This window comes from Haliaeetus albicilla, chromosome 22 (genome assembly GCF_947461875.1).
Source record: "Haliaeetus albicilla chromosome 22, bHalAlb1.1, whole genome shotgun sequence".
NCBI classification, from domain to species: domain Eukaryota; kingdom Metazoa; phylum Chordata; class Aves; order Accipitriformes; family Accipitridae; genus Haliaeetus; species Haliaeetus albicilla.
Genome location: NC_091504.1, coordinates 9004736 through 9022204, shown reverse-complemented (window position 1 = coordinate 9022204; position 17469 = coordinate 9004736). Strand labels below are relative to the sequence as shown.

General features: G+C 40.0%; 1 protein-coding gene across 4 annotated transcripts in view; it reads right to left on the bottom strand.

The window, feature by feature from the left end:
• The window catches only part of CLUAP1 (clusterin associated protein 1), a 70725-nt gene that overhangs the window by 31395 nt on the left and 21861 nt on the right, over nucleotides 1-17469 (bottom strand). For all 4 annotated transcript variants that reach the window (XM_069809725.1, XM_069809729.1, XM_069809726.1 and 1 more), the window contains exons 6-8: nucleotides 16947-17030; nucleotides 14755-14888; nucleotides 13423-13564 (exon numbers count right to left, since the gene is read on the bottom strand). In XM_069809725.1, the coding sequence (XP_069665826.1) occupies nucleotides 13423-13564; nucleotides 14755-14888; nucleotides 16947-17030 (360 nt within the window). The remainder of the gene's footprint in view (nucleotides 1-13422; nucleotides 13565-14754; nucleotides 14889-16946; nucleotides 17031-17469) is intronic.

Below are 17469 nucleotides of genomic sequence, written 5' to 3'. Positions count from 1 at the left end.
AAGAAAACATGAACTTGTTCTAGCAGATTCTCTGGATCCCTCATCAAGGTTCATACTAATAAATACTTAGTTTTTACAGACATTCATGCTTCTTTACTGTTTTGGCCTGAGGAGCGTGTGAAAGCCATCACCACTGGACATTTAAAGTTTTTTAGAGGTCATCCTTCCAGTGGATGAGCACACATTGAATGAATTGAAAATCATAAGCCCCTATTATAAGACCATCTGTCTCTTCCTTATTCTCATTATTCCCATCTTCTCCCTTGCTTTCATGTGCTGAAACAGTCATCGCCTCTCATGATTAATAGTCATTTTACAGTAATCATTTCTATTGAAACACATATAAAGCATACTTGAGAGTATTTTATACACTTAACTGATACTCACCAGAAATTCACCAACTGTTATCATAATACTGGCACCACCAGTGTTGGTGGAAGGGGATGGGGATTCATTTCTGCTGTAGTGTCACTATTTTAAATTAATAACTAGATTCATTGCCCTTCTTTAGAGAAAGATTTTTTTATCTTGAAACTCTTCTGTCCCAGCTAGCCATTACCTGTCACTGATGTATCTATTTTCAAAAGAATTTAATTCTTTTGAAAAATAGCAAGTCTTATGCTACTTTACAACATGACTGTCTTTCCAGGTTATTCTTTTCCTGTGTTAAACCCTGCTAACCTTGCATTTTGCTACTTCTTGTGGAAGAATTGTTCACTAAGAGTACTGTAATAGATACAGTAAAAGTACTTAAATAAATGGGGCAGAAAAGTATTAGTCATTCAAGCTGATAGAATAGCACTTATCCAAGTGAAACACCAAATTTGACTTAGTAGGCTCAGTAGGAGACCAAACAGCATTCATGTTGGTCAGTTCACAGTACACAGGTGCCACAGAATGTAGCATCCTCCACCAATAAATTCTGACACACCAACTCCAGTGACCACATTTATCAAAATAAACAATTAGATCTGTTAGATCACTACTGAGGAGCACTTTCATCACCAAAATCACAAAAATACCTCAAAAGTTTCTTGAAAGGTTTTTCTTTTCAAGGAAGTACACGTTAATTAACAGAACATTCATGCTATCATGAAAATTAGGAAAAAAGCTAAAATGTTCTCCAATGTAGATGAAAAGTATCATAAAGGAAAGCTATCATAGTAAAAAAATCTAGCATAGGCTCTTATGATGACTTGTTTTGGGGAAAAGTCTTTAGGAAGGTAAACAGCTATCAGGGATCTGTGGGAAAGAGGAGCAAGGAACAGGGTGCCCAGCTGAGTCTTTGCATAGGGTCATGTGAGTAGCAGAAGGCAGATGCAATTTATGGCCTAGGATACCTACACTGATGCTATTCTAACATAGCAGCTCTTAATGATACCAGGCTCAGGCTACACGAAGCCAGACGTTGAAGTGTATTCAAAAAACACACTTAAAGTAACAGGATGCAACACAACCCACAGCAAGTATTTTAAAATTAGATTGGTTTAATGTTTCTCACATAAACTTCTTCCTAAAGCTTCCATCATTACTTAGCAAGTTCTGACTTCAGTATATCCAGCTCAAACACTGCAATAACCACTTTTTGCAGAACTGATAAATTGGAGCTGGAAGTGAACAGCACACTTCATAATCTGAAGTTGAGAGGTAGCATCCTGAGACTTAAGGCAGATCAATTAGCGTTCCTCTTGAATAAGCAGACTGCACATGAAGGTCTCACCTAGACATTAATAGCATCCCTCCGGGAACTCAAAAGGAAGGGACTAAACAGAAAGAGCAAATTAGCTCAGGGGGACGAATTCCAACTTGGTAATTGGTCTTGCGCTATGGAATGCGTTTCCTGACTTGCCTATAGACCAGGGTGCCATATTCATGCTTCGTATGAGCTCTCTTTGCTTTCCTCTACAGCTCTCCCCTCTTACAGTCATAAAGTAAACAAGTAATTCTCCAAGTAGCATGGTGCTTGAGCAACTTTTCATGCAATATAAAAGCTTTCTGCACAGGTTATGCCACTTTTTTCTGTGCCTACACATTACACATTTTCCATTAGAACAGTCGAACAGTGAACAGCTAGCCCATAGAGGCTGTGCAGTCTCTGTCCTTGGAGGCTTTCAAGACTGGACTGGATAAACTTTTGAGCAATGGGGTCTGATGCCATAGCTGACCTTGCTTTGAACAGAATTAATCTGGGATTCAGTCACCAAGAAAGCAGGTTTAGAAGTTATTTAGCTATTTTGACTTGTTTTCTATTAAAAAAAACAAACAACAAACCAAACCAAACCTTTCCACCTCAAACACTCCTCTCCACTGCTGTACTGTACCAGTCCAGCTCTGTGCAACCTTATCCCCTTCATTATAAGCTCTGCCAGTTCTGGAGTCAACTCTGGCTCTCATGAGCTTGAGGCTTCAAATCTTCCTTTACTCCATGACCTTCCCTCCCCTCTCTTTCTGAAGCTCCCATAATTAGGATCCCTTCTCGCATGCACACATGCACCCTATTTTGATTACTTCCTGGGCCAGCCAGTTCTTCCACACACCTACGTATGCATTTTACACAGTATGGATCACTTCTTTTCAGACTGATGCAACTTTTCCCTTGTCTATCTCCATTCATGCAACAATAATGGGAAAGAGGCACCATAAACATAGAGAAGCCTTCATAAAAAACAGATGACATATACCAAATGCTTCTGCTGAACTGCTTTTCCAACACTGCTCCTAGAGCACACTTTGCTGTGGCACCAATGAGAGCCGTCTCATTATTCACATAAATTGGGCCATTTTGAGAGCGAGGAGTTTTGTGTTGTCATGATTCACCAAAACAAGTACCAGCATAAATGCCTTTTTCAGTTGGTTAAAGCAGCATAGGGATCCTGCCTACAGGTACATCTAGCATGTTTATGCTAGGTTAAAGTTTTCCTTTCAGATTCAGCAAGATCCAGATTCAATAAAGCTGGCTAGAGGCTTGAAGTCAAAGGCCTCAAGAGGATGTAAGAAATACTCCTGAACCATCCAGGAACCACAGGTCAGAGCCAAGGGACCAGAACATTAGAAGAAACACAGCACTGAGCACACCGCTGAGGATTTATGTGACTGTCTATGACGGGGCATAGCTCAAGAGGATTGTGAAGAGGCAGAAGACAAAAGGATTGGTAAGGCACTGGCGGAGGTTACAACATGAGGCTAGTCGAGCTCACAGCCCTTTAAATCATCCAGCAGCGCTGAGTGAGAGAAATCTAAACAGAACTAAGAAAAAAAAGAAGGGGAAAAAAAAAAAAAAAAAGACCCAGACTAACATTTTCTGCCCAGAATTTTCCAGTTAAAATGCTTTCATACAAGGAGCTTCAAGTCAGCAATGACACTCAGGAATTCACTACTGCCTAAAATAACGTGACAGAGGATGGACTTTTTTCTGTGAATCAAATGTCTTCATCATTAGATATGATCCAAGTTTACCATAACGACAACTCCTCTCCATTTTTCCTATTCGCTTTTGTGGAAGATATGAATTATAATGACTCAATAACAGCTCATTGAGCATTCCCTTCGTGTGTTACATTTTTATTGTACCAAGCTTACAAGCGATATTGGTTGGATGTGTGATTTATTTGAATTAATGTACAATTCTGTAATGTAAACCTGAGGTCAGTTTGCAGTGTCTGAAGAAATTATCATCCAAATTAATATTGATTGGAAGTTAGTAGTCACAGCTGTGTCTTGTTCACCACCATAAAGCAGTCACTGTCACATCACTGCTTGAATCTAACATCAGAATTATCATCTCCCTGTGTCACAGGTAGCACATACCCTTAAGTGTTCAAAGCGGGGTCAGGATTATTAGCTCTTTTCAAGGACAGCATTTATTATATTAAAGAGTAGTTGTTCTTGGTGAACTTGATGGTTCCAGGAACTGAGAACAGAATCTGCTGCCTTCCATCTTGAGATCAATTAGCTCCAATACAGCCCATGTTTCTTATAGTAAAGAATCTCTTCAACACGTGGCTGACGCACATTTCAGTTTATTTCTTATTTCCCACCAGTCAAGTCCCCACTTAAGAGGTGGCACCAGCAAGCCTCTCTTTAGCAGTCTAGTCTCCCTAGCACAGGAATTAGCGGCCTGTTTTTTTATGATTTCTCCAGCTTGAAAACATTTGCACTCCTAGCTCCTGCTCACCAGGACAGTGCTCTAGCTACTAGCTTAGAAGACCAGGATAAAACTATTTTTAAATATCTCATTGTGGTGGGTTAGAGAAGAAGAAAGTAAAGAATGTAAGGAAAGTAAAGATGACTAATGATGCAGACAAATCTCTCTTTTGACAGGGAATGGCAAGCACTGTTTCTAGGACTGTTCACATGCATCAGGCTTTAAGACAAAACAAGTAGGTAATCATCTCTGGGCAACCAATGATCTACAACATCAGGTTTCACCTTACACATCCTTCTTCTCTAGTTTCAATAACTCTGTGTTCTTCTCCACATAGTCACCCAGCTTAAGTAGTAGGGATACAGGATAGTGTCATTCCAGCCTACTCTACAGATTAAGAAACAGGGGCTGTTGATTTAAAAATCCTTGTGGCTAAGCAAGAACTGAGATGGAGGACACACTATATGAAGTCCTTGTTTCTTGTTAGAAGATGGCCACCAGCAGGTATTTAAAGTGAATACAGCACTGCCAAAGTGAGTTAGACCATGCTTACTTAACCAAGTCAGGTTTCTCCTCAGTACTCTCAAAGATGCAACAAAGCTTGAGTAGGAGACAGGCATATAACTCTCCACCAAAGTTTAAAAAAGGAGGGTCTCAGAACTTAGCAGCCTAAAATGGAGGTTTCCATCGATTTCAGGACTACATCGTGCTCAAGGTAAGCCCAAATGAGAATGTAAATGGATTTCCAGCAAAACAAATATGACTCAGTCCATAAGCAGAAAGGTGTACTGTTTCCCCTAGGATTTCTTACTTTTCCTTAGCCCTGATGCTTGACCCTGCTGCAATGCTTCTGAAATGGTATGGCTCACAATTTGGCCCACTGGTTATCTCAAGATGAGAATCATCTTCAAAGAATCCCAACAGTATTCTGGAGCTCTCAGAGGAGAAGGCAATGTCTGCGCAAGGTGCAGTAACTCATGCTGCCAGCCCGTGCGCTAGGTGGGTGTTAGCCAAGGGTTCTGCCAGGACACCTATCCAACAGGTCTACTGTTCATACATGCATAGTGTTTAATTTTCATATGTTTCACATAATTGAACTAGAAATTGTTTCTACACAGCTAGAAAACAGAATTATTTTACTATTTAACATTTAAAAACTCAAACCTCACTGTTTTGCACATGAGATTACGCATGCTTGTGCAAACCAAAATGCTAGTCTCCTAGCTACTTTTCTTTGCTGCTAAGTACCAGTAGCAGAGCATAAACCTCCTAAATTTCAAATACATTATTTTCACATCACCTACTTATGTAATTTGGTGCAAATCACTTGCAAAACATCAGTCCCAAAATAAGAGTTATTTTAACTTTTTCTTTCAATCAACTCCTTGGTTTTTAATCACCTATTAAAAGGTTTTTCATAATGATTTTTACGTGTTGATTGCTGGGGGGGGGAATTATCTGCTTGATCAGTGTTGCTTCAAGTGATCTGATTGTCTCCTATTTTGAGGGAATTTAAAGCTAGATTTGTGTTACATAATTCACACATCTAAAGTACTTATGAATATTCAAAAGCATAATGCAGGCTGACAGGGAAGGCAGAAAGACCATAATATGAACAATCCACTTACTCTATCTTCTTACCAAATAAAACTGGATAAAGAGAATACTTAAAACCTAAAAGGCAGTACATTCAGAATACACTAAATACAGACTGTTTTCATGCAATGTTTCTTCTAGAGCGGAGTCACTGCAAAAGAAATTCAGTGAGACAACCTAAGAACTGAAAGTATTAGAAACCAGATAGTGTCTGATTTCTATTTGTGAAAGTCATTCATGGATTTCCAAGCTACACTATCAATAAGAGCCATTACATCTCATACTTCAAAGAAGCAATTGCTGGCATGACAGAGAAACTCACCCTGACTTAGTACACTGCAAAACTTAGTAGATACTCTCCCTGTGTTCCTTCCCCAGTTGCAGAGTATTTCATATATAACAGAATTAGCACAGTTTTACAACAGCAGCAAGGAAGAACTAGACTGAGTAGCCTATGCAGGGGCTTTATATCCAAGCATAGCACTAAGCCCTGATGTACAAGGAACCTCTTTACCTCTTCTGCTAAGGAGTTAATGGGCTGCTGAAGGCAGAATATGAATGTTTCCATTGCTCAGAAAAACCTACAAGTGATGATTACAGTTTTAATAAATTCTTGTTTGATCCCTAAGTCTGTGAAAAAGTAAGTTCTGGAGTCTGTCAGACATGAAGAACTTGAAGCTGTGAGTCAAATGACCCCAAATTTGGGATCCTAAGGCAAGTTTGTTCACCCATCTGGCACATCAGATGTCAAGATAATCCTGACAAACATGTGCATCTCTGAGCACTGAGTTGGTTGATCCAACTGATATCAATTGAGCTGATCTCAGTTGTTTTCATTTCCCAGAAAGTTTTCCTATAGCTTTTAATGGGAGATAGTATCAATAAAGCACCAGGAGCAGGTAGGCACACAACTACTTCAGGGCATTTAGAGGTACCTCTGAGAACCTAGATCTAGTTGCCATGGTATTGGTAGGGGACCGCAGGTTTTTGCTTCAGTGGAATGAATGCACAGAGCAATGCTTCCATCTTTCCTAACGTGCTCTTCACATGCCCTCCCACCTTTTCTCTACCTCCAACTTCTCCTTTTGTGTCACCATCATTTCTCAGGCCAGCAATTTCCTCTGTCTTTATCTCCCATTCTCCGTTGTCCCTACCCTCTTCCTGTGCATCCTCTTCCTCCTACTCTATTTTTTTTCACATTTCTCCATTATGGGATTTGTGCGTCTCAGTGCACCAATACTGTCATATTTGTATACCAGACTAAATGCCAGAATAGAAGCAATCAACGATTAAGATGCTTGTGCTTACTTTTACATCTGATATTCAATATAATTCAGCAACACTGGACCAGGAGTGCTCTCCTGGTAGCTATAAAAATGTTACCAGTCATAATTCAAATGTACATTAGCTAGAAGATTAAAGACTGTAACCAACTGCTTTTCATATTAACCTTCTGTCTGGCTATTTCAGTAAGCAGACATTGCAATGGGAATGTCTAGATTTAATATTTCAAATGGGATAGCTCAATGCAAAAAGACATGAAAAGCAGCAGAACCAAGGAGTATCTTGGAGTGCAGCAGAACTCAGATATCCCTATCATAGAATCATAGAATCATTTAGGTTGGAAAACACCTTCAAGATCATCGAGTACAACCATCATCCATGCCCACTAAACCATGTTCTGGAGTACCTTGTCTACGCACTTTTTGAATACCTCCAGGGATGGCGACTCAACCACTTCCCTGGGCAGCCTATTCCAATGTCTGACAACCCTCTCAGTAAAGAAATTTTTCCTAATATCCAACCTAAACCTCTCTTGCCTCAACTTGAGGCCATTTCCTCTCGTCCTATCACCAGCCACCTGACAGAAGAGACCAGCACCCACCTCACTACAACCCCCTTTCAGGTAGTTGTAGAGAGTGATAAGGTCTCCCCTCAGCCTCCTCTTCTCCAGACTAAACAACCCCACTTCCCTCAGCCACTCCTCATAAGATTTGTGCTCCAGGCCCCTCACTAGCTCCGTTGCCCTTCTCTGGACACATTCCAGCACCTCAGTGTCTTTCTTGTAGTGAGGGGCCCAAAACTGAACACAGGACTCGAGGTGTGGCCTCACCAGTGCCGAGTAAAGGGGAACAATCACCTCCCTGCTCCTGCTGGCCACACTATTTCTGATACAGGCCAGGATGCTGTTGGCTGCCTTGGCCACCTGGGCACACTGCTGGCTCATACTCAGCCGGCTGTTGACCAGCACCCCCAGGTCTTTCTCTGCCGGGCAGCTTTCCAGCCACTCTTCCCCAAGCCTGTAGCACTGCATGAGGTTGCTGTGACCAAAGCGCAGGACCCGGCACTTGGCCTTGTTGAACTTCATACGATTGGCCTCAGCCCATCGATCCAGCCTGTCCACATCTCTCTGTAGAGCCTTCCGACCCTCCAGCAGATTGACCCTGCCTCCCAACTTGGTGTCATCTGCAAACTTGCTGAGGGTGCACCCAATCCCCTCATCCAAATCATTGATAAAGATATTAAACAGAACGGGGCCCAACACTGAGCCCTGGGGAACACCACTTGTGACTGGCCGCCAACTGGATTTCACCCCATTCACCACAACTCTCTGGGCTCGTCCATCCAGCCAGTTTTTCACCCAGCAAAGAGTACACTTGTCCAAGCCATGAGACACCAGCTTCTTGAGAAGTATGCTATGAGAGACAGTGTCAAATGTACCTATTCAGAATAAAGCATCTGCTTCAGGTATGGAGCTTTGATAAAAAACCCCATCAGTTTAATGAAAAGGGGGTTTTATTTGGGGATGGTGGGTTGCAAAGTGAAAGTCACAATACATACAGTCTGTTTATTTGGGTTTTCCTTGCTTAATCATGATGGACTGCTTACTGATAGTAATATCATAACAATGAAAAGAAAAATGGTTTAAGCAATCCCACACCAAAGATAATGACTGAGTGGCTTAGAACACCCTCTTCCATGTGTCCACCACTTCATGGTAAATGAATGAAAATCTCCTCAGAGGAGATTTCACAGCACTAGCATAAAAGCAGTCTTAAAATACCTTAGGAAAAGTAGCTGAAGAAGAAAGTACTTCAGGGATGACCTCTGAGAAGCACAAGAAAGAATAAGCTTATTCTGCCTAGAGAAAAGGCAAATGCTAAAGGATATTGGCAAGTTATTCTGGCATTACACAAAAATGCTTTTTTGAACTGTGTTGTCCTTTAAAAGAGAGGCATTCATTTATGGTCCATAGAAAATTTCAACCCCCAAATCTGAAAACCCCTGAAATTTTGATTTTTAGAGCAGCCAAAGTTCTAATAGCTTTCATGTCTAAACATTACAAACAATTTCATCTTAAAAACAGGATAAAAATTAATGAAGTGTGCTGAATCTTTTTACAAAGTAGAAAAATAAGAACAAATCTTTGAGGAGATATGGCACATAAATCCTTGCTTCTGCAGAGAAATGCAAGAAGATGGATTAATTCCATGAGCAGCACAAGAGAACAGAAACAGAATAAAAGAGGTGACTGAAAATGAAAAAAGGCTAAGGAAACTGCAAAGACAAAAGACCCTTATTTAAATTCCTCAGGTCCAATAATAAGTAGTGCATGACAGTTTGTCAGTAAGTGTGAGCAACTCACTCAAAGGAGTCATGTGAGGACTTCTGATATCTCCACAGATGAGGGTTGGTAACAGACAAGTAATTTAATCTTTTTCATACATGTCACATGGGCTTCCACATCAAATGGGCAGGTGCTCTGCAGGTGGTAATTTCATCATCAATTAACTGTTCAGTTCTGGCAATTCATTTGGTTCAGACTCAACACCAAGCCTTTAAGTTCCTTTTAACACAGACAGAGATTTCTCAGTCCAGTGCCTGGCAGGAGACTCCTGCCGATTGCTCTCCAACCACCGCTCTACATTATTATGGACACCGGGAGGCAAAGGGAACAGGAGGCCTAAGACAATAACAGGAGCTACAGAGTGCTGCTCTCCATGCAACTGCACACCTACAACATGAAATAACAAATGAAAAAAATCCACACAAATGACCAGCGCTACAGGCTGGAGTGTTTCAACTGCTCAATGTCACTTAATTAAAATTGTGTGCTTGGGTACAATCTTTAAATCACTTTTCTAATCAGGAAATGCGCTCTGGCCCAGGTCATTAGCTGCGCAACGTCAGCAGGGTACCAAAACAGCTTTGAGTCTAAGTGCACTAGAGATTAGTCTCATTATTCAGCAGTGGACTCTCATAACAAAAATTCCTCCTAAAAACATGCACCTAGTCAAGGAAAGGGCTCCAGGAATCACTCCTCAGTACTGAACAGTACACGGAGTGCTGGATTAATCTAATTACTTTGCTGTTGCTTTCTTCCAGCAAGCTATTTAACAAAATACACAGCGATGATAAAAGAATTGACTCTCACTTCTACTACAGAAGATAATTAAGATTTGTTTGGTGGAACAAAAGACAAATCAAGCTTGAAAAAAAATCAACATAATTTTCAGTGGTTTTTGACAGTTGGAAAGAGTGTGTATTAAAATGGATTAAGTGTAATTATGCTCGTTACTCCTTCCTCTGTTGATTCTGAAAATGACATGCGATGATAAACTTTAGGACAACATGCAGCATCATTTTGGAGCAAACTACTTTTTTTTCCAAGCACGTAATAAATGACACACAGTTTTGCTTCATCAACAAGTAGCCAAAGGCAATGAAGCACCAGCTGAAAAGCAGATCAAGACTGACAGAAGAAGTGAGAGAAATACCCTGGTGTTCCAGGTTGGCAAGAGACTAATCTGAAATGGATTAAACAGTGCACCATCTTTTTAAAATAAAAAATATAAAAGTCCCCGCAGTGGTATGGAAATAGGAGTGCACCAGCAAGTCTCTTGATTTAGTTGGGACCCAGATTCTTCATCCTCTTTCAGTTACCAAGTCCTGGAGCCTGATTTTGAGCACTGATATCTCATAATGACTTCAAATAATAGTTTGGACTCCAGCACTCCTGAAAATCTGCATGTAAAAGAGACACACACATAGCCTCCTCTTCTACCAAAGCAACAGCTTCTACAACAAAGCAGTCATGGCTACTTGAGTCACTGTACTGCTGACCACAAAGAGATGGTTACAGTCTCATCCTTTAAATATTCTAAGGTTTTTCTGATACTCCAATGTTCTGTTCTTAATCCCCATGCTCCCTCTCCAGTTCTGAAGAACAGCTGTCAAATGTACCTTTTTTTTCACCTTTTTATTTTTGGTCTTCCCAAACACTCCCTAGTGAAGAGATTTAACAGACTAATAGGGAAGTGAAATGAAATGATCTCAGGATACTTTCAGGGTTAAGCTCAAGCTATAGAACTAGATTTGACAGGTAAACTTCATGCTGGTTTAAGCTAACACAATGTATTTAACAGATACAGGGTTCAGCACAAGTAACTTGATCACTTGAGGTCATAGTTAGAGACACCCAAGTACAGATCACCAGACATGGCAAGAACGCATTCCAAATGCGGAAGACCTGATGGCATTTTGCTTTTAGCATAAAACACATCTCAAAGACATTTCCAGTTCTGATGCCTGCTAATGCATACTGCATATAACAAGTGATAGAAGTGTGCGGAGAAAAAACACATCTTTTTGTCACAAGCTTTTATACTCTATAATTCTGCACAATGCTGAAGCATTGCTACCTGCTGATCCTAGTAAATGAAAAGCCAGACCATATGGGTAGATTTCCAGGTGTCTCACAGAAAGAAGGAGACAAAGGAAAATAAAAAGTGCTCTCCATATTCTAAGCATGAGCACAGCCCTGAATGACAAAGGCTTTTTCTTTGTCTTATTAACTTTTAACAAAAATCCCCTGAAGAGCTGTACGCCAACTCATTACTAACTTCTGTGCATGAATTTATAAACAGTTTCAGGTAGCTCAGTTCAAAACATTTCTACTTTCAGTATTAAGTCTCAAAGGCATTTGAACAGAAGGGCAAAATCAGATTTTAGGCTTCATTTCAAGATTATGGTTTAATTGAGGACTTTTTTTTTTGGCCAGAAATATGGGGAAGAACTAGAACATCATAAAACAAGACACATGAAAATATCAAGCTGACTACAGATTAGAAGTATGTGAAATAACATCTACAGAGACAGTGCTTATACAAAGGGAGGTTAATGGGAAATTGGTTCACAATGATTAACAAGTTGTCAAATGCCCATGTTACCTTTTAGAAGACAGGTTATTTTATCCCTCAAGCAAATACTGCAGCAAAGTATTTGAGACTTCTCAACAGAATACACTATGCCTTTTCCTGTGTCCAAGAGGTGATGGAAATTACCATATTTTCTCCAGACTGCAGAATGGCCTGAAGCCTGGTTATGAAGTCCCCTGTACATTGTACTGTGCGGCTTAGACACGCAGGAAAAGAGTGCAGGCAATCATCAAAGGGGAGGCTTCTCAGCACCATCAGTTCTATAGAATGACAAGGCTTTCTAAAAAGATACCTCACAGATGCAAGAGAGACAGGTTATAGGAGAAGGGGGACTATAAAGTTACTGAGCCTTATTTGCAGCCCAAGCACAGGTCACAAAATTTTACTGTACGTAAACACAGGTATGAATACTTTAAAGGGGAAGGCTAAAAAACTTGGGGTCAAACTACTTTGTTTTCACATCAGTAGACACATACAGACACAGCAAAAGCAAAACATGCAGTCACAGCCAGACAGAAGGAACATTATGCATAGCTCTGCCATATTTCTGCCAGGAACAAGAGTAAGTTGTGTTGACAAAATAAAACATGATCTGCATATGAAAGATAGGACAATCCAGAAAGAGGAAGTACTGGTTAACTCAAGGTATAGCACACCCACCAGTATTAAGGTCCAAGGGGTGATCATTCACTGAAACATGTTTTCAATGAAGAACAGAAGATACACTGGGTAATGACTGTGAGAAGGATGAAAAGCCAAGTTAAACATGAAGCTACAGGAAGCTGAATGAAAGGTTGGCTGAAAGCACTGCAGTCCAATAAATACCCAAAGAAAAGTATGGAGCAAGACGAGATACAAATACAGATAATCCAGCAGGATACAAAATAGAGAATCGCACTGAACTGATACAATTCAGCAAGTCAAAAGAAAACAGAATTTCTGCCAAACAAAACTGCAGAGTATGTGAGAGAGGATTCCAGCATATCTGATCTTTTCACTGATACGCTTTGCTGTTTTCATTGAAGAGGGCTACCATGAGGAAATTGAAGAGCCTTGTGCTGAGAAACCCTCACACATCAGTTGTTGGCAGACGATAAAAAATAAGTGCCTAACAACTCTTAGCACATACATTGTATGTAAGAAAAGAAAAGGAAGATTAGAAATGCTGAAAACATTCTTCGTGAGCAAAAAACATCAACTGAAAATGAGTTCCGGGAGTCAGAGACTGGAAAGGGGCATCACTACACTGGTTTAACTTCACTAACTCAAAAAATAAAGCTGTATTATCACGCTTGTCCAAAAGCAGTCACACTTACTGGATTGTCAATAAACTGCCAGTCACTCAGAGCTGGCTCTACAACTAGTAATGTGCTGCTTTGGCAAAGGGGTATTAAAACATTTTTTGTTATAAAGCCAAGAACTACAGGATATACAGGCTTGCTGAGCATTTCTAAGCTGTCTTACCTCAAACATCTCTTGCTCTATCTGTCGATGGTCATCCAGGAGCTGCTCCATGTAGGTCAGATTACGGAATTTTTCTAGATAACTACTGTATTGTTTCTGCAGTTGCTTCTCAATCTTCTCATACTCATCCATAAAAGCAGGACTGGAGAGAACAAGCACAAACTACTCAGCAAAATATTGACCCATATATGCAGAATTCTGAAATAAGCATTTTTGGTTTTGCAGCTTCCTTTCCATGTCTACTAAACCAATCTAAAAGGACCTTTGTTTTTAAGGTTCCACACTACTTCAGAGACTAAAAGCATAAGACAAAAAACTTCATTAAGCTATCCTGCAAAAATTACATGTAGCAAAGGAAAGGTTATTGTGTACCCACTACCATTTCCTTTCAAACAGGCAGAAAGGCAGCATTCTGGCCCCTTTAGCAGGCAAATCAAAGTTAATTATCCTGCTGTTTTATGACTCCAAAAAAACTAGCTTGTAGCACGGCTGGTAAATCACCTACTTCGCTGGAGATTTACTTGCTACAAATCTGTGCTGTGTCATTACAAGCGTAACTAGACTTAACACCAATAAATGATGATGTCCTTATACTACAGAGCTAACCGTTGCACCCCAAAGAACACTACTGCTGCTTCACATTTACCTAATACACTTCCTCCAAACTATTACTGATCAAAACGTGTATATGAATCAATGTCATTCCTTCCACCAATCATTTTTCTAATATTTCCTTTTTTTTTTTTTTCATATTAGGTCAAAAATAGAGCATGATCTTGTAGATTGTATAAACTTGCAGTTTAATTAAGGGCAAGAAATCAACCTAAACTGTGAATCTGAACATCTTGATTTTATGGCAGGCTGTATCACTGCCTAGAAGAACTGATCCTAATAAGGGATGCATAATGAACTTTTTTTTTTGGTGGCTAAGAATGCTAGAAGCCTCTGGGAACAGAAGGAATGTTTGCACCAGTTGCCATTTTCAGGAGAATTAACTGACACAATCTATGTTTAATGACAAATGAAAAGACAAGACATGGTACCTGATCATTTTGTACAGCTCAAGCAGCAATTAAGCAACCCCAACAAATAACATTCTGGCCACTTTTAACAGCCCTGAAATTCTGATTTCAAATACATGGTAATGGAAAAATGAACAATTACAATCCAGAGTGGGCATTTCTAGAGAAGGGAACCTCTCTCTTCCACAGGCCATCATCTCAGTCTCATTACAGACTTCACTCCTTGTCGCTCTAAGCATTAACAATGCACAGTTCCATCATTTATACTAACACTCATTTACACAGTAGATAATCAGTTCATAATCTTTACCGAACACTTTGTAGAGTCTGTAGCCTCTTCTGGCTTCTTTCCAGTTCCAATTTTCGTTTTTCAATCTTGGCTTCCAAACTGGCTTCATCCAAAGCCACATTATTCAACATGTCTTTAGTCTTTTGGACTTGTTCCTAAAAGAGAAGGATGGTGAACCATGGCTTGCACTGGAATAATTAGAATTATCTTTCAGAGCTGAACATTCTTCTGTATAATCTCACATCTCATGTTATCAAATAACATTGTAACAATGAGCTAGAACATAAACTGGCCAGGCAAGGAAAATTAAAAAGTTCCTTGTGGCCAGGATAGTGAACTAACTGGACATTTACGAATTTAAAATACCTGATTTTTTTCCCAGACATTCTAGAAGAAGAATAGAAAAAAAAAAGCCATGGCTTGCCCTGGGCTTTAGCTTTATTTTTCCTTCTCACTGCAAAAGCAGTAAAAGATAGGAAGAAGCCTCCTCAAAAAAATCTGACATCTCTTGATGTGGAGTATCTGAATAAACACAGATGAGAAATGTGTTTACTTCTTGGTACTATTTTAGGGAATTTTAGGTTTCCATAATTTTCTTTTTTTCCTCTTCAAGATAAAGGTCACTTCTTTATAAAGAACTTACTCTGCCTGAATATCTGCATCCTCTTCTAATTCTTCCTTTATCCATCTTTTCAAAATCTGGGAAGCATCCTGAACATTACAACACGTGCTACAGGAATCAGGAGGGGGAAGTGGGAATATTCCAGTTTATTAAAACGAGCTGAGTACATTCAGTGTGCTTATGCTCAGGAAACCATGAGCATCTTTTGAGTGAGAGAGAGAGAAAGAGGACTTCACCCTTGCTGAAATTCCAGCAGTAACTGTAAGGTGCTGCTCAGCTATAATAAGTCATTTCATTAACTGGTCCAGAACTAAACCAGCTGAGGTATGTGTTACTGCGATTTCCCAAGAAGCCAATTGCTCTACCCTGCTGCTGTTAGTTTATTAGCACTACTGCAGAGAATAGCAATGCATAGTAACAACATTTAGAATTCATGTAGACTGTGAGTAGGAGCAGAAACATAAGGAAAAAATCACTTGGAGTATCTATTGATTATGCATTGGCTGTTTAAATCTGGAACTCCACTCCTTGTAATTATACAATTGGACTGGACACAGTTTGCAGTTAAATAACTTGTAGTAATCACTAGGGTTTAATTAACGGCCATACTTGCACAGAGGCTGTGAGTGCAGCTAATGGTTCAGAAATACAGGAACCCAAGCGCTTGAGCAAGGACAGTGTGGCCAAGTCTGGGAGAACCATAATGATGCACTGGCATGGCATTAATTAGCACAATGCCAGCTCTTCTCACCCCTTGGCCAGCTCAGCTACCCTGCTTCCAGAGCCCAACTGCACAACTCCAGACATACCAGCACATTTTGAGCTACCAGGTACACCCCTTGCAGCCCTGATTCTGCAAAGTTTATGTGGCTTAGACAATGAAGGTGGGATGTAGATTTCTGTGCTGATTTGGGCAATTTTTATCCCTCCTGTAGAGCTTCTGGGGCTACTACTGAGCTCCTAACAGAGGCAGGGAATACAACTAAAATGTGTTTTCTCCCAAGAGAGAGACCAAGGGAGGCAGTTTTTTGATGCATCAACTGGAGGAATGTTTCTGCACATAGAACCAACACAGTTACGCAGTGTGACAGTGACAGCAGAGTGGATCTCAACATGTTCTCCTAGGTGCTGCTGCTAGCATCATTTACCCTTTCTGCTGCAGGCTGTGATTTCCGACTGCCAGCTCACAATCATCTCTGTGCCAACACCTCATTCACTCAGCCAGGAAAGTTATCAGTTTCATTTAACATGCTTGTTCACTTTGAACGCAACAAGTTTCCCAAATAAACCACAAGGATCATCAGTGATCATATTCATTACCATGACACAAGGAGTCATCACAAACTGACCTCTGCCTTGATGAACTTGTGTTCACACATCTGATGTTACCTAAAGACCAAAGACTGCACTAGCCATTAACTGAAGTTCAACATTACATTAACTAACCAGGTGCAGCACTACTTGGTCCAGCCAGCTGAAGGTGATGTGTGCTTTGGCACTCTTAACCCTAGGCTGTTGATAAAAAGAGTTATGTTCTTCTTGCAGGAGAGGAATGATGATTTTCCAATTAAATAAATACCATTTTGCTTACCAGAACACAGTCAATGGCAATTTTCATCATCTTCTCTGCCTCATTTATCTCCAAAGGTCTGGCAATAGATTCTGTTCTTGCTTCCTATGAAATAAAAATACATCAATATATTTAAACACTACACAAAGGAACTAATATATGCAGAACTGAGGGTGGTCAAGCAACAATGATACAATCATCTGCATAACAAATGGAGTAGGATTTAGTGTTTATTCACCAAGGCTCAGATGATTTAAAGAACAGGAGATGATGAAAAAGTCAGTTAAGTGAGGCTGAGATTAACATTGAGCAATTAAGGCATCTTTTCAAAACAAGATAAGTGCTACTGTCTGAACTGCAAGTATTCTTGAACACAGATTTTTGGAAACTGCACTGTTTATTACATGTTAAGCAAGTTATCCAACACAGCTCAGAAGATTTATCATCTTTACAACACGACCTGTGAAAGCAATAGTTTAGGTAGATGAGCACAGTATCACAAAAATTGTGGAGCAACAAGAACTATGAACTCATCTAACTCTGT